The sequence below is a fragment of the Ursus arctos genome, unplaced genomic scaffold (assembly GCF_023065955.2).
Source record: "Ursus arctos isolate Adak ecotype North America unplaced genomic scaffold, UrsArc2.0 scaffold_10, whole genome shotgun sequence".
In the NCBI taxonomy this organism is placed as follows: domain Eukaryota; kingdom Metazoa; phylum Chordata; class Mammalia; order Carnivora; family Ursidae; genus Ursus; species Ursus arctos.
The window spans coordinates 62,684,938-62,702,930 of NW_026622764.1; the positions used below are offsets into that span (position 1 = coordinate 62,684,938).

Sequence of the window (17,993 nt, forward strand, 5' to 3'; positions counted from 1 at the left end):
CCAACGACTGCGCCACCCAGGCGCCCCCCATGAGGTTGTTTCTGTTTGTTTTTTTGGAATTTTTTAAACATTAAATTCATTGGCATTTGATATATACTATCGAGGACTGAATGGCTTGGACTAGTAACTATAGAAACAGTGACGTTCCCTTTCCATTTGGACGGGCTGAGCAATAAAAGCTCGTTCCAAGTTTCTTTCACTCTAGAAATTCAGAAGGGCACTCTACCCACCAAACAGCCACATCCTACCTCGCTTTTTACGGAGCTGCATGCCGGACCCGTGAAGGAGCTTGTGGGCTCCGCCCCCTGCCGGGCCTCAATCCCCAAGGGCTTTGTGGGGACCGGCCCCGGCGACAAGCAGCCCTTGGCGCGCAAGCCTCCCGAGCGCTACCCGACCCTCCCAACTCCACCTCTTCCGCCAGCCGTCCCCAGCTCGCCCCGCCCAGCGCGCGGGTCGGAAGTGCGCACGCCGGAACAGGCCTACCGCAGAATTGCGACGGTTCCTCGAGGGGACGTACAGAGGGAACTTGCAACCTGCAGTGCGGGGCCCTTGCCCGCACGTCGCTTTCCGGCCGAGCCAGGGGCGCGGTCATGAGGCCCAGCGCGGCGGCGTTCCGCACAGGTGGGCGGTGGCTGGTGGGAGTGGGGAGCCCCCAGCGGACGGTTAGGCGCGCGAGATCTTGGCCGGGGTCAGAGGTGAGCGAGCGTCTTCCCGAGTGGCTCTTCGCGGCTTTCCAGAGCTGGGAATCCCGCAGGAGGAAGGTGTTTAAGACGGGGGCGGGCTGGGCTGAGCCCCCGCACCCCTCGTAGTCGCCTCAGTTGCTTCTCGCAGTGTTTCCAATCAACGCTTTTCGTTGTAGTTTTGCCTTTTGGATTCCCGGTGCAGGTATTTACGGAAATTCCCAAGAATTTCGCGGAGCGCCTTTTGGGGGGAGGTTTTCTTGGTATCCATATTGAGTAAAGGCTGTTCGCCTTGCTGTTGAGTTGTGACGTTATGTTGGTAAAGCCTAATTGCTTCAAAAACAACAACACTGGAACAGTTGAAGAGTCAGGTCGATCAGGAAAAGCAGTGGAATCGGATGCGAGTTTTACAGTTGGATTAATTAATTGATCCTCGCCGTGGTTTACCGGGAGTTCAGAAATAAAAGAGTTAGCTGTTTCTGGAAGCCATCTCCTGTAACCATCGCATCAGGAGGGGCTGCGTTTTCTTGAGTACCATACATTAAAGTCTCTGGTAGGAAAATAGTGATTAGCAAGGTTTTCGGCGTTAGTTTGAATATAGTGTACTAAGGTTGAGAACCATGATACGAAGTTAGATCAAAATTAAGAAAAAAAGGTGTACGTTAGTCTGAGCAGAATCTGGATTTTAAATGCATTGCTTTTTAAAATTTAGAAACGAGTGCTGGATTGAATGGCATGAAGGTCGTAAGCTTTAGTAGAAAGACTCTAAGATTAAAAATTGAAAGAGGTCTGAATTCCAGTCTTGTGTGATCTTGGGAAAGTCTTTGTTTTGAGTGCCTTATTTTGTAGAATGGAGACGATAATTACAATGGTTTTTTCACAGGATTCTGGTAAATCCTGTATGCAGGATTTATGTTTGGTTTGTAAATTGTATACGTAGTTAATGGTTTTTGTCTGTAATACTTAAATAATTTAAAGTTGCGAAGCCTTCCTCTTCCCATCCCCTTCCCCAATTTAGTGACGGGAGATCTAATTTTAAAGTCATCACGTTTTGCCTGTATCTGGCGTACCTTCATCTTCAGATTCAGTGGTCAGAAATTTTCACCTTAACTTAAACTCATTAAATCTACGAACTGTTGGAAGGTAGGATTAATGTCTTTTTAAATTATTATTCCTGGAACTTGGATGGTGCCTGTTATTTTTTGTTCTTGTTTGTTTCTTAAACCCAAACTGGCAAAACCTAAGCTTTGGGTTCACCAAAAACAAAAAACAATTTCATGTAGAGAATAGTGTTTCCTGTCACTTGAGGATGTGGTTTTTATAGCTTAGTGGTGTATAGACACACAAGTTAGAGGGGGTTAGGTAAAATTAGCCTTTGCATCACCTGGAGATTTCAAAAAATGCTGATCCCTTGGCCCTAATCCAGACCAGTAAATCAGAATCACTGGAAGGTAGGGCATGAATATACCACTTTTTAAAGCTTCCCAGGTTATTCTGTTGTGCAGCTAGGGTGAGAACCCATGTGTTAGAGGAAGAAGATTCTTCGGCAGTGTATCCAGTTTGCTTGAAGAGGGGAACGGCTAGAGGGAGTGGAGCTGTATCTGCAAAATGTAGCTTGGGATATTTGGGAGAATATCTTTAGAGGACTTTTATCAGCAGGTATGATGAAATGTATGATTTGTAAAGTGAACTGTACAGTGACAAAGGTTAGTGGAGAGATTGTTAAAATAATCCATAGGAACAATGACAGTAGCAACAGTGGTGATGGAGAGAAGTGTGAAGACATGTATTCTTTTCTCTCCTGGATATTAGATATTTTGAAGAAAGCGAGTAATGATTCTAATTTGCAAACTTTATTTTACCCTACCTAGTTAAAATTGTACTTTTCAACAATTGGAAAGACGGTGACATGATTTTTATTGTTTCTGATTATTTACAAATATGTTCAAAAATTTCTATTTCTTAAGTAATTTTCCTTAATAACAAAAAATCTGATTTCTCTTAATAGCTTTCTGTTAATGTGGGGGTTTTGTTGTTTTTGCTTTTTTAGCGCTATAAGATCGATATTAAAGACATGGTTTTCACCCCTCTTCATCAACGCAAATAAGTTCTCTCTTCTTTTTGGACCCCTGTTTTATACCACAATGGTAAGCTATAGCTCATATGTTCTTATTTGTGTTTCAGAGTGTTCTCTTCCTTTATCTCTATAAAAATATCTGTATCACAGGTACAGAAATACTCATGTATGCTTAAGTTACCCTATCTGGGAAATTACTAATCAGTCACCTGCAAAATCCTCTCTGGAAAATAGGGGACTCCTCTCTTAATTCATGTTATAATTATGTCTAACTTAAAAAAGATAAGTTGTCCTTATGTTTGTAAAGCATTAAAAAATATTTACTTCACTTGCCAAAGTCAAATCACTGGCAAGGAGGACGGATATAAATACAAATGGGAGGGGGCACAGGTTTTTCATATTTTAAAGTTCCTCTAAATTTAGATTTTTTTTTTTAAGTTTAAAAACAAGTGTAACCTGCTAAGCAGCGTCAATGTTAGCCTTCTAATGGCACATTTCTGTTCACTAACTTAGAGTCATTAAAAAAACTTGGGGCTGGGCATTTACCTTTTGCCATGAAAAAATTTAAAGACAAAGGGGAAAAAAATCACTTTATTGTGTTTGAAAGAAGCAGCACCATTTAACAATGAAAAAATAAACACTGACCGCGGTGCTGAATAAATCTTTGAAATCATGTATCCTCTCTTCTGATCTTGCCTATCCACCAGTGCCCTGCTAAAAGTAGAGCTGTCACAATGAGGTGCTGACCTCAACTTACATTCTGCACCCATATTAACTATCACTTCCCTCTTAGGTGTTAGAGGGAGGTAGTGAATAAATGATATGTATAAACATAAGCAGTTATATCTCACTAGAGCTTTTGAAGTTTTGATTTCAGAAGATGAGACATTTATTTACTTGAGAAGACTAACAATAGCCAATTGTCTTAGAGTACACATTTGATTGTGTTTATTATAATTTTTTATATAAACTTATTTTTAAGATTTTTGTGACAAAAATAATTAAAAGAACCTTATATATTAAAAGGGCATATCTAGAGTTATAGTTTTGTGCTGGAAAATGGTTTATATTGAAGAATCTCATCTTGATTCCTGGGAACCAGTTTCATTAGGAATCTCTGCTCCTAAGATTATTTTCATAAATTAAATTGGTATAAATTTATTTTAACGGAACTTTTTTGAAATGATGGTATATTTCAGCCTTTTTTCACTTTTACATTTTAGATGTTTGGTAATGTGAGTGTCTTTTTTTTTTTTTTTTTTTTTTTTTTTTAATTGCAATCTAAAAGGTTACCAGCTACTTTTTGTCATCATATGAATTCTCCATCCCTAGGACTAGGGTGGCAGGGTCACTTAAACATTTTCATGATTTCCAAAGGTTGGCAATATTTCTCCCATTGCGTTCTTTGGGATTTGGGTGGGTGCTAGTTTTTACCCCATGGAATTTAGTAGGTAGAATTACTGGAGTCTACAAAATAAAACAGAAAAATTCAGGCCCTTGTTAATAAAAAATGAAAGTTCTCTGCCTCTCAATGGAATTAAAAATTAAAGGTGACTATTGTTGTGAATGAAAAATACTGTAACACCATATGGTACCCAAACCACAAAATTAGAAAGAGATCATTGGTGTTAAATTTGCTTATTTAAAACCTAGCATTTTTATTCTTAGATGTCATTACATGAGAAAGTTTTACAAATGAGGAAGACAGAGCTTACCTTCTTCCTTCTCTTGCCTTGATAAAAGGGTCTCAAAGAAATGGAGGAAGGGTGGGAATCTATTATATATTATATATATATGTGTATCTATCTCTCTCTATATATATCTATATAAGTATATGTAGAAATATATATCTCTCTCTATATATATATTTCTCTATGTAGATATCTCTATATATATATTTCTCTATGTAGATATATATATAGAGAGAGATATATCTATATATATCTATTACATATTCTCAAGCCCTGTGTGCGGTAATTAAACTATTATTTCATTAATTCTAGATGTATTTTCTTTTATATTTTAATATTATTAAGTTAATGAGTCTACAATTAAGGACATCTTGAAATTATAATTGGCTGTAGTTTTTTCTTAATATTACCTAGGATATTGATGCATACTTACAGTTGATGGTATGTTAAAGTTGAAACATGGTAATGATAGCTAGGGTTCATTGCATTTCTACTAGGCACTGACCTAGAAACCTTATAGATTCTCTGCATTAAGGTATTAGGAATTTCTAAATTGGTGTTGGGTACCAATATAACAGCACCCCCAATTTTCAGGGTTCTTAGCAGATTAGGAGAGTTAATCTTTGCTTCACTTTAATTGCATACTTGATGGCTGTATATTTTCCTGAATGGTGCTTTTAGAATGTTGAAGAACTTGAAGTTTATAAAAAGTTTCTATATCCAACCCTTGGCTCTGTATCAGCCTCCATAAACACTAGCCAGAGAAAACTATTTTAGCATTTCTTATGTAATTTATTGTCATAATCAGGTGCCCAAGACTGACATGATTTTTCTTTGTAATATATCTTGAACATAACAGTGGGGTGGTTGGATATAAAATAAGGGAAAATATGTTAGACATGTTTTAGAAAATAGAACATATAAACATTTAGCTAGAAGTGTTATATTAAATTATTTTTTGTGAAAATAACTAATGCCAAATACACTGTTTACTTTTTACAGCAACAAGCTTTAGAACTAGCTTTGGATCGTGCTGAGGTGAGGTGTGACTAAGTTACATATTGAAGTAGTGTTGTCTTAATTAGCAAAATTCAGTTTTAAGAGATTTTTGTATGTGGTTCTCGAAGGAGTACATTAACATAATTTTAGGATAACTATGCATATACTTCTATAAATAAATAAAAATAGTTTGTGATGAGGTTTGGGTCATCTCTTATTTGGAATTCTTAGATAATGGTGTGGAATAAAAATTACTGAACAAAGACATAGAATTTCTTAAATTATGTTTTCCTGTTTTGATAAGTTTTCTAATTACTCAAAGGGGAGGATAGTTAAAAAATATATAGAGTTCTTGCAGTTGGATATGCTGTGCATATTCTGAACAGCCATAAAACATTTGAGAATAATTCTGACCTGTGAAATTAAAGTTCTGAAACTATGATTTTGCTTATAAAATAGCAGTGAAATGTGCTTAATTTTAGTGGTTTAAATTTCATTTGTTTGTAACATAAATTTAGAAGTTAAGTAGTTTTTCCTACAAGGTGTAATTTAATATGAATCAGAGACTTGAGTGACTAGTCGTTTTGGTCTTCACATGTTTTAAGTGTATTGAAAATAGAGCTGTTCGTGCACTAAACAAAAGGCAAACTGTTTTCATAAACTTTTCTTTTTTAGTATGTCATTGAAAGTGCCCGACAGAGACCTCCTAAAAGGAAATACCTGTCTAGTGGAAGGTATGAATACTTGATTGATATCTTCGATTATTGGAAATATGATGATAGCTACCATTTATTGCATTCCCTCTAGGCACTGTGCTAGAAATGTTAGAGGTACTTTATATGCAATAGAAATTTCTAAGTTGATAATCAGCAATTATATCCAACCCCTACTTCACCTCCAGTTTGGGGGAAATTGGGGAAAAAATTAGGGAAAATTTCAAAATAACATTCATTTTATGATGATTGTAATAGTCACATAATTTTGTTTCATTAAATTTTAGAAAATCTGTATTTCAAAAACTTTATGACTTATATATTGAAGAATGTGAAAAAGAGCCTGAGGTTAAGGTAAGTATAAATTTTTTATGTTATTATTGCTTTTGAAATGTGGAGGAAGAGGGACATTTGAAGGAGTTAAATTTGAAGCAGACAATGATTTATATTTTTGTGAATGAGCTAACATCTTTTCCAGCCAGACTAGCCAGTTCTGCAGCTGACCCATAATCTTGGCTAATCTTTCACTGGGTGGAGTTGACCTGCCTAGGTAAGAGAGGTGAACAGTGTTTGCTGAATAACGGAAAATGTTTCCTTGAGAAGCCCAAAGAAGCATAGTCACCGAATATGTTATCTTTTGCTCCTATTTTCTCATGATGATTTGTACTGGAAAGTTAAAGCTATTATAAGGACATGTAGGAAATTCAGGTGTGATAATAAAAGATGAACTTGGTCTTGGGGCACCTGGGTGGCCCAGCAGTTGAGCGTCTGCCTTCGGCTCGGGGCGTGATCCCGGCGTAATGGGATCGAGCCCCACATCAGGCTCCTCCGCTATGAGCCTGCTTCTACCTCTCCCACTCCCCCTGCTTGTGTTCCCTCTCTCGCTGGCTGTCTCTATCTCTGTCGAATAAAGAAATAAAAAATCTTTAAAAAAAAAAAAGATGAACTTGGTCATAAAAATTAATTCAGGGCCAGGTTAACATAACTCATTTTTATTTAGTATAAAAGTATGGGCAGTAGAAATGTAACAAATTGATTTCTTGGTATCTTTTGGATTTGGGGGTTGTGAGAGCCTTAAAAAGCTTTATGAGCTTCTTTAATTTAAAGATGAATACCATTGTGCTCCTATGGCAGCACATATGCTAAAAATGAATACTATTTAGGGTGTTTGGCTCAGTTAAGCACTGGACTCTTGATTTCGGCTCAGGTCATGATCTCAGTTGTGAGATTGAGCCCTGCGCAGAGCCTGCTTAAGATTCTCCCTCTGCCCCTTGTGCCCTCTCTCTTAAAAAGAATAATACATTTTTACCTTTTAGGCAGAAAATTTGTGGAATGCCAATAATATCTAGCCTTTAAAATCCTAACATGGGGAAAATGATAGATAAGTGTTGAATAAATCTTATGGTACATTTCTCATCAGTTTTGTTGAGGTATAATTGATGTACAATAAATTGCACATGTAAAGTATATATTTCATAAGTTTTGACATATGTACTCCCATTAAACTATGACCACAATCAGTATAACATATCCATCACCTCAGGGACAGAACTAAGGATACGTAAATAAAGATTCTAAATTGGGGTTGGCAACCATTATCTGCCAGCTAAATTTAGCCCAATGCATGTTTTTGTAAATGAAGTTTTATTGGAATCCAGCCACAGCCATTCATTTGTCTTATCTGTGACTGATTTCAAGGTACAACAGCAGAGTTACATATTTACAACACAGACCATACATAGTCTACAAGCCTAAAGTACTGTCTAGCCCTTTAAGAGAAAAATTTTCTGACCTCTGATTTTTTGTTCACCTGAGAACTAAGTGGGAACCAACTTGTCTTGAAGAGATATTGAGTACTGTTACAGTTTATCTGACTGCTCTGTCTTATGTCAAGTTAGGTTTTCTCTACACTGGAAAATACTTTAAAATTTTAGTGTCTCTCTACTAATCTTTTTTTTTTTTTAGTTTGTTTTTGTTTTTTTGTTTTGTTTTGTTTTTGAGAGAGAGATTGAGAGTGGAGAGGTGTGTAGGAAGAGGGAAAAAGTCTCAGACATAACTCTGTGCTGAGTGCGGAGCCTGACACGGGACTTGATCTCACAACCCTGAGATCATGATCTGAGCCAAAACTCAGTCAGAGGCTTAACCAACTGCACCACCCAGGTGTGCCCCTCCACTAATTATTTTTTTTTAATAAATTGTTGATTTGTTCATTTTTTTAAAATTTTCGAAATGCTGGTGGTTTTTGTTCCATGGTTACAATAAATTTATCATTTGTCTCTGCACATAACTGTATATATACATGTTTAATATAAGATACTCGGGTTTGTTTTTTGAGATCCTGCAAAACTATTGTATTGACTCAATTGTTTGTAAATAAAATTTGTGGGTTTCATTTTAAAACATATGCATTTCTAAAATAATGGATTTTTAGGGATGTGTACTATATTTCCTGATGATTTTTTTTCACAAAGTAGTTTCTAGGGGTGCCTAGGTGGTTCAGTCAGTTAAGTGTCTGCCTTTGGCTCAGGACGTTGTTCCAGAGTCCCGGGATTGAGCCTTGCATCAGGCTCCTGGCTCAGAGGGGAGTCTGCTTCTCCCTCTCCCTCTGCTCCTCCTCCCTGTTCAAGCTTTCTCTCTCACTTGCTCCCTTTCTCAAATAAATAAATAAAATCTTTAAAAAAATAGTTTTAAAAGAGCTATTATATTGAATTTATAGGAAATTGCTTAAATTTCTTATTTCTTCTTACCAGCTAGGTATCTTTGAGCCTAACAGTACAACTAAGTAGAGCTGTTGAATTTGTTTGGATCTAATTTATGCCAGAAAATATTTAAATATTTAAATATTAAAATATTTAAAATATTTAAAAAGTAGACACCAGTAACAGTACAACTAAAGATAATACCCCTAGTTCTTTATTTATGTGTATGTATATTTGCCCTTATGTGTATGTATATTTGCCCTTAATGGTTTTACATTTTACTCATTTAGATATTTTTGTTATATTCTGCTTGTATGCAGAGATACATATTTTAGGGGCACCTGGGTGGCTCAGTCGGTTAGGTGTCTGCCTTTGGCTCGCGTCATGGTCTCAGGGTCCTGGGATTGAGCCCCGTGTCTGGCTCCTTGCGGAGCCTGCTTCTCCCTTTCCCTCTGCCCCTCCCCCCTGCTTGTGCACTCACTCTATCTCAAGTAAAAATAAAACCTTAAAAAAAAAAAAAGATACATATTTTATATATCAGCATTTTTATTTTTTATAGCTCACTTTTTTCTTTGTGGTTTGAACTAATTTGTATAAAATGTAGTAATAGACCAAAATTGAGTTTACATAGATGTGTCTTATATTTGGTGGCTGTAGTGTTTGTGACTCTTCCCCTTATATTCAGGATCATAATTGTGGAAGGAGCACTAAAAGATTAATTCAGGTCTGATTTTATTAAATCCTAGCATTTTTGTTAAGGTTATGCTGGATTATTTTCATGAGCTCTGCCTCTTTTTAAAGCAGAAATTAAGAAGAAATGTGAATTTGTTAGAGAAGCTTGTTATGCAAGAGACATTGTCCTGTTTAGTGGTCAACCTATACCCAGGAAATGAGGGATATTCTCTGATGCTCAGGGGAAAAAATGGATCAGGTAAGAACCTTCGGAGAGCTGTAGCCACAAAAATCCCTCTGCGAGGCAGGATGTGCTGTCTTTCAGAAGTAGTTTTTTAACCTGCTAAGTGGTCTGTCCCTCAGATCAGTGATGACTTGATAAAAGAAAACATGAGCCCAAATTTTCCTCTTTACGATGTTTTGTTAGAAAATATCTTCAAGATGATTATGCATTTGAAAAGAACTCTAATTGATGTAGGTCTTTGAAGTTAAATTATATAAGACCTAACCTTTAAATAGTTGTAAAAATTTTCTTTCTGTGCTATTTACATTTTAAGGTAGAATAAGGTGTTTTATGTTTTTCTTCTGTATTTTGAGCATACTGTTAGTCTCGAACCTTCAAAATAAAGCAGACTTGCTGCCTTTTATATAATTTTCTTATTTAGTTATATTTATTTCTATTTATGGAAACTTAAAAATAGAGTTTTGAAATATAAGCACTCTTAGATTTCACTAAAGAGACATCTAAAAATTTGATATGGTGAAGATGCTATTGGTTCTACAAGGAAATCATCCAGTTAAAGATTTTTTCTTCTGTTGATAATTATAAAATGTAACAGAATTTTATTCTGTAAGTGACCATTTTTCAGATGAGGTACCAAATTATCCTGATTTTCAGATTAGATTAAGTAGTCTTCAAGGGACTTTAAGTTACCAGTGTTGGAATTTTACGATTTTCTGATTATTGTACCTGCTGGCTGTGGTTTGCATTATGTCGTTATGCCAGATTCTTTTCTGTAGTGTGTTAGGGGTTTTCTCCTTTCTGGCCTAAAATTGTGTACAATTTACCAAATCTTTTAGTAGTATGTGAAGTGATTCATTCTTAAGACTTAAATAAAGAAGGACTTTAGAAGAAAGTCTTTGAGATTTATTCTTTTTTTTTAAATGGAAACTCATTTAAATTATACACCTAAGCTTTGTAGTGAGCCCGAACATTTTTCAGAAACTTTGTTTTAATATTAAGATTCTGAGACCATTCGACTGCCTTATGAAGAAGGAGAATTGCTTGAATACTTGGATGCAGAAGAATTACCTCCTATTTTGGTTGATCTCCTAGAAAAATCTCAGGTACAATATTTTTCTCTTTAAAATGTCATTAGAGAGGTGCCTGGGTGACTCAGTAGGTTAAGTGTCTGTCTTTGGCTCAGGTCATGATCTCAGGATCCTGGGATCAAGCCCCGCATTGGGCTCCCTGCTCAGCAGGGAATCTGCTTCTCCCTCCCTTTCCCTTCTACTGCGCATGCTTGCGCACGCACTCTCTCTCAAATAAAATCTTGGAAAAAAATAAAAATGTCATTAGATTTGTCAACTATATAACATTTGTTATAAATACTTGATTATGTTCTTGATGGTGCTTAGAACATGAAGTGAGACATTAAACATAGTTATATGGTAACCCATTTTATTGTGGGATACTCACCCTTTAGGCTATACTGAAATGTGTAGATTAGTTGATTCTTCTAAAATTGCTTTACCAGTTAATTCATTTGTTGGAAATCTCCCTATACCTACAATCAGGATTATGGGAGAAACTATTTACTCCTTGGCTTCACTCCAGCAGTACTATGTACTTAGGAAAAAGAAGCCATCCGATGGGAATTTCCATTTTCTCCTAGTCCTAGTCAGCTAGCATCCACATCTCTGTTCACACTTTCTGCCTGCCTTTTTGTTAAAATGGATGAAGTATGCTGTTCCTAAGAAATGTCCTCTTCTTGTATTCTGGATTCTCCTTCCCCTCGAGGATTTGCAGCTGTAACCCCTCTCTTTCTACTAGATAAAGAATACAAGTTTGTGGTCCTCCGCTTAAAAAAAAAAATCTTCCCTTGACCCCATGTCCTTCTACAGCTACTGTTCTATAATTCTGCTTTTCTTGACAGCAGAGCGACTCACAGAATTGTATGTAATCATTGTATCTTTTTTCTCACATCCCGTTCTTTTCTCTGCCTATCTCTTTGAGCATTATAATATCAACATTTCATGGAAGCAGCTTTGTCAAGGTCACCGGTGATCTCCATGGCACTGAATCAACTGGTCACTTTTCTGTTCTCATCTTTTTTTTTTTTTTAGGATTTAATTTATTTATTTGTCAGAGAGAGAGAGCACACAAGCAGGGGGAGCAGCAGGCAGACAGAGAAGCAGGCTCCCTGCTGATGCGGGGCTCTGTCCCGATGCGGGGCTCTATCCCTATGCAGGGCTCTATCCCAGAACCCTGAGATCATGGCCTGAGCTGAAGGCAGCCGCTTAACTGACTGACCCACCCAGGCATCCCTTCTGCTCTCATCTTGATTGGTCTCAGCAAAGTTTGATGCACATGTCTGCTTCCTCCTTGAAACACTCTTCTTTTGGCTTCTGAGACATCACATTCTGGTTTTCCTCTTGTCTGTCTTCTTGCTGTCTTCTTTACTGTCATCTCTGTTCCCTTCATATATGCGTGAAAGGTTTCAGGTTTCAATCCTGTGCCCTCTTTTCTTTAGTAACACTGTCCCTGGATAATCTCAACCAGTGTCATGAGTTTTAAAATGACATTTAATCCCTTGCTTATATCTCTCTCCATGACTATTCCATCAAGCTCCAAACTTATATTTACTAGGATATGTAACAGGTTCCTCAAACTTAACATGACGAGAACAGAACTTTTTAGTTTCTATCTCCCAAACCAGTTTCAGTCTTTGTAATCTATGACCCTGCTTTCCCCTTTCACAATCAGTCCATCAGCAAATATTACCTGTGCCTTCAAAATATATATGGTCATGGCCTGCTGTGTTTACCTTGCTGAACTTTTTGCTTTCATTATAAAACCTCAGAAGTCAGTTCTCCACAGACAGCTAGATTAAGCTTATAAAACAAAAAAAATAGGAGAAAAAAAAGTTCCCAGCTTAAAATCTTCAGTCTTCTCACTGTACAAAACACCTGCCTTCTTGTCCTCATCTTCTGATTCTCATCCCTACTCACTACACTGCAACCATCCATTGTTCTTTACCTACTAAAACACACCAACCTTATTCCTACCTTAAGGACCTTTCATTTGCTGTTCCTTGTATTTGGAATGATCTGTGCCAGATGTCTGGCCCTTTTGTGGTTCAGGCCTCACCAAAAAGTCACTCCCTCAGAAAGGTTTTTATCTGAACATACAATCTAAGTTAGCGCCTCCCTATTTTATTTCCTTTCTAGCATTCATCACTATCTAAGATTATCTTTATTTCTGTACATGTTTATTGCCTTTCTTCCCATTCTAAGAGCAAATGTTCTTCCACCACGACTGTTATCTGTGAAGCTTCTTGGATAGGGCCTGGCATATAGTTCACGTTGTCGCGGCTCAAAGAATACTTGTTAAAAAAAAATAAGCATAATAACTCAGCAAAGAAAGTCCCCAGTAAAAATTGTGAAAGGATGAAAAAACGTAATATTATAAGTGTCTGTGGCAGGTTGTTATTAGCAAGACTTGAGTGATGAGGTTCTTACCTTTGGACTAGAAAACAATATGTTTAGCCAAAAATTAGTATTTGAATTTATAGTTAGCTTTCTTCCTTTTATTAATAAAGACAGTCATATTTTTGGAAATCTTCGCAGAGCAAATAGTAGTTGTATCCAAAAACTGAAACTCTGGCAGGGTTGACTACAATTTATAACAAAGACAAACTTCATAAGAATGACAAAGTTAGCAAAGTATAGCAAAGAACAGCATTTCCAGTGATTTATACATTAATAGTATATAAATGCCAAAATTCAGTCTATAACTAGAATTCATTAAATGATTTTAAACTGCTTCTTGAGTCATAGTGATGAACATAAAATAAAATAATCCTTGGAAAAGTTTATATAGTGGTAAATCCAATAGTAAGGAAGGCCACTTAAGACTATGTAGTGGCCAGAAGTATTGCATAAGCATGTAAAGAACCTGAAACATTGAATGTAAACACACTTATGTAGGCTTTTTAAAAAATGACATTTACTTAAACATTTTCACTCAAAACAGGTTAATATTTTTCATTGTGGATGTGTCATAGCAGAAATACGTGACTACAGGCAGTCCAGTAATATGAAATCTCCTGGTTATCAAAGTAGGCATATTCTCTTACGACCAACAATGCAGGTAAGGAATGTTTAAGTATTTTAGGGGCACCTGGCTGGCTCAGTTGGTGGAGTGGGTGACTCTTGATCTCAGAGTTGTAAGTTCAAGTTGAGAGTACAGACTACTTAAAAATAAAATCTTAAAAAATAAAGGAATTTTAGGGGCGCCTGGGTGGCTTAGTCGTTAAGCGTCTGCCTTCAGCTCAGGGCATGATCCCGGCGTTCTGGGATCGAATCCCACATCAGGCTCCTCCACTGGTAGCCTGCTTCTTCCTCTCCCACTCCCCCTGCTTGTATTCCCTCTCTCGCTGGCTGTCTCTCTCTCTGTCAAATAAATAAATAAAATCTTAAAAATAAATAAATAAATAAAGGAATTTTACGTTTTATTTAGAGTTTTATTTATTAAATATCTTCATATGTTTGTCTAAATACTAATGTATTTTTTTAATTTTTATTTTTTGTAGACTTTGATCTGTGATGTACATTCAATAACAAGCGATAACCATAAATGGACCCAGGTTAGTTGTTTTTTTTTTAATCCCAGACAGGCAAAATAAAAGAACAATACTTAACATTAAGTTAAGCAAAAGACATTTTGTTTGTAATTTTTATTCAAATGTAAATTTTGGGATTCCCTTATAAGCTTTAGAAATCAGGGGTCTCTTCATCCATGCAGTAGTAATCGCTCAAGGAACTAAGCAGTTCCATCCCCTTTGCTTTAGGACCATGGTGAAACAGGGTCAGGCTGACCCGATCTGCCCAATGTGTTAAACTTAGTTTTTTATCCCCTCTCAAATAGAAGAAAAATATTCGTTTTTATACCGTGGATACAAATAGATAACTGGTTTTCTATAATCTAGGATTCTAAAGCAGGTCTAGCCTGTCTTTTTGCCATTCATACCAGTTGTAGCATTAGAACTTTGAGACTAGCCACTTAACTCTCCAGTGCTGGCTCATTATATATTTGGTTCCCAGTCACAAAAGTGTTGACTTATTTCTCTGCTATTACAGAGAGGAGTAGTTACTAAACCGAAGAAAATATCAGTAACAAAAATTACCTGCAGAATGTGATTACGAATAAGATACAGTCATCAGTACCTGTCAAGCGTTGTGTTTTAGTTTGGGCTGTAATCTTTTTGCCTGCAAGGTTGAAAGCTATTGAAAGAATATTCAAAACCAAAAAAAACCCTCATTGATCACCATAAGAGGTTGCATGGGTATTAGTTTCTTATTCTGAATGTTGATGAATAAAGGGAGAGATTGTACCATTTTATTCTGCTTTTCCTGTGTGAATTGTATGTTAGATAGCCGAACAGTAACTAGGGGAAAATTAGATCTTAAAAGTTTTCACTACAAGAAAAAATTTTTGTTGCTGTGGATAACTAGACTTACTGCGATGGCCATTTTGCAGTGTATACAAACATCAAATCACTTATGTACCTGAAATTAATAGGTCAGTTATACCTCAGTAGAAAAGAGGGAGAACAGACAGAATTATCCTGGTACAAAGTAAATGTTGGTAGAGGACATTTCTTATAGGCAGATGCATAGTTTCTGTCTTTGAAAAATATCACTTGTTTTTTGAAAACTACTGCCTGTATCTTTACACTGAAGTTTATTTTCTTCATTTACTTTCATATAAACATGGATTTAGAGTTAGCTTTTGAGACTATAACACATTCAGATATTCTTCAATAATGATTTAAGAAAGTTCCAGTAAGTATCAGGAAGTATAGAAGACAATTTAGCATTAACATTTCTGATACTGGTGAGAATTTGAATTTCTTTGGGTGAGATGCATATAAGTGGTTCTTTTGTAATTCAGGATTCCAAAGAGCAGAAGTTTTTAGTTGTGATTTCACATACTATAGATACTAACAGTATCTCAATTTAATTTCCCTTGAATTTTATACCATTAAATGTTGATGTAAGCTCCATAGCATTCCTGCCTGATGAGTAATCTCACCACAACTGAAAGGTGCACTCCCAGCTACTTAGCACATATATAGGAATAATTCCAGCTAATAGGTACAAAATAAATAAATGATGGATTTTTTAAAAACATCAGTTTGGAAGTCTTTTAATTTGTGAATTAACAAATCTAGACAGCTATAATTCTTAGGTATAAGCACCATTAGATCATAGGTTTATAGTTTATAATGCAGAGATCTGACTAACCCCACTGGTGTAAAAGTGGGACAGTCGGTCATTGTGTGCCCCCTGGTGTGATGCAAGAGAAAGTACACAATAGTACCAGTAAAGAATTCTTGTCTAAAAAAACAGAACCAGAATTAAATTAAGCTTCTAGATCTTAATAGTTTAGGGGGAATTCAGGAAATAAAAGAAACTATTAAATGACACAGGAAGCAACCAATCAGATCCAGTTAAAGTCCATGAGGAAGTAGTTGCTCGAATCCAACCAATTACATGAGAAAAGGGGGGAAAAGTTGGGAGAAGGAGATGTTCACATTACAAAATAAAAAATGGTGTTTAAAACAGATAAAAACCAGATACCACAGGCCTTGTTTGAGTTCAAATTCAAACAGGCGCCTGGGTGGCTCAGTCGTAGGCGTCTTCCTTCGGTTCAGGTCATGATCCCAGCGTTCTGAGATCCAGCCCGCGTTGGGTTACCTGCTCAGCGGGAAGCCTACTTCTCCCTCTCCCACTCCCCCTGTTTGTGTTCCCTCTCTCTCGCTGCCTCTCTGTCAAATAAATAAATACTTAAAAAAAAAAAAAAAACAACTAAAAGTACACTCTTGAGATAGTGGGAAATTTAAAGCCAGACTGGATGTTAGAACTCCTTATCAGTTAGCAATGCGTGCTGAAGTATTTTCAGATGAAATAATACAACATCAAAAATGTATTTTCAATTACTGCAGCAAAACAAAAACATAAGTTACAGAGGCAGTTGTTAAATGAAATTGAGTGTTGGTACATGGGTGTCACCATGCTTCTGCTTTTGTGTATGTTTGAAAATATCCATAATTAAACCTTGAAGTATTGAAAGAAGCAGTGTGTGTTTGCAAAATATCTTATTCAGCAGTAGTATTAATTGACTCGTTTGACCGTAAAAAATTTAGTTCTTGCTATTAAAATATCTCCGTGATTAAGAAAAAAAAAAAAAGGGAATGCAGTATTTCTTACATAATACCCGTAAAACACCTGTATACACTTTGTAATTGGGTATATAGAGTTTACACAGTATTAGTGTAATCATTGCTATGATCCATCATGATTCTGTAAGCTTTGTGGGAGCAAATGATTTTATCTGTTTTGTTCACTACTTAATCCTCAACTCTTAGAAGAGGGCCTAACACATAGTAGGTGCTCAGCAAGTATTTGTTGAATTAACGAATAGGCACTTTTAAAACTTGACCATTTTGAACACTATACAAATTACCGAATTTCCATTAATAATTTAATTATGCTGTCAAGTTTTTGAAATTTACACAAAGGTTGGAACTTGAGATACTATGTTTTATGGTAGTACATAACAGAGTTCCAAGGAATATTTCTAGATTAAGAGATATATGTGATTTGAAAAACTTAAATCTGTTACTGACATATGCTCTTATACATTTTAGGAAGATAAACTTTTGCTTGAGAGCCAACTGATCCTAGCTACAGCTGAACCACTGTGTCTTGATCCTTCTATAGCTGTAACCTGCACCGCAAACAGACTGCTTTATAACAAGCAAAAGATGAATACACGCCCAATGAAACGGTAATTGCCTTTGTAGATAGGTAAACCAAAAGATGCTCCTAGGCAAGTAGCTTTAAATTTTGCTATTTATGGTATCTTGCCCCTCCGAAGTATGTAAGTGCTCTTTTTTTAAATAGGATTTTAATGGCCTTACGTTACTTCTTTTGTGTATTACAGTTTTATAATACTGTCCGCTTTATAATGAAGTGGTGCATTCTCTGCATTTTGTGAAAGAACAAACTTCCTGAAGTTTAGAGTCTGTTTACCAAAAAGTGAGGCTGAGAAGAGACAAGTATAAACAAAGAATTAATTCCTTTCTTAACTAATTACCAATAACCTGTTTGTTTTGTTAGTATTGCTTTTAAAGAAATGATTTGTAATTTATTTTTGAGATCTGATGAAATATCAG

General features: G+C 36.2%; 1 protein-coding gene across 38 annotated transcripts in view; it reads left to right on the forward strand.

Moving 5' to 3' along the window:
* The first annotated feature begins 285 nt into the window (after positions 1–285).
* SUPT20H (SPT20 homolog, SAGA complex component) overlaps positions 286–17,993 on the forward strand; it is a 40,106-nt gene continuing 22,398 nt past the window's right edge. For 8 of the 38 annotated variants that reach the window (XM_044381763.3, XM_044381772.3, XM_044381774.3 and 5 more), the window contains exons 1-10: positions 702–885; positions 2,731–2,827; positions 5,451–5,486; positions 6,123–6,181; positions 6,448–6,514; positions 9,661–9,790; positions 10,775–10,878; positions 13,787–13,903; positions 14,346–14,399; positions 17,466–17,605. In XM_044381763.3, coding sequence (XP_044237698.1) covers positions 2,825–2,827; positions 5,451–5,486; positions 6,123–6,181; positions 6,448–6,514; positions 9,661–9,790; positions 10,775–10,878; positions 13,787–13,903; positions 14,346–14,399; positions 17,466–17,605 — 710 coding nt within the window. In that variant the 5' untranslated portion in view covers positions 702–885; positions 2,731–2,824. The other 30 variants (XM_044381766.3, XM_044381773.3, XM_044381775.3 and 27 more) reach the window with 18 other exon arrangements.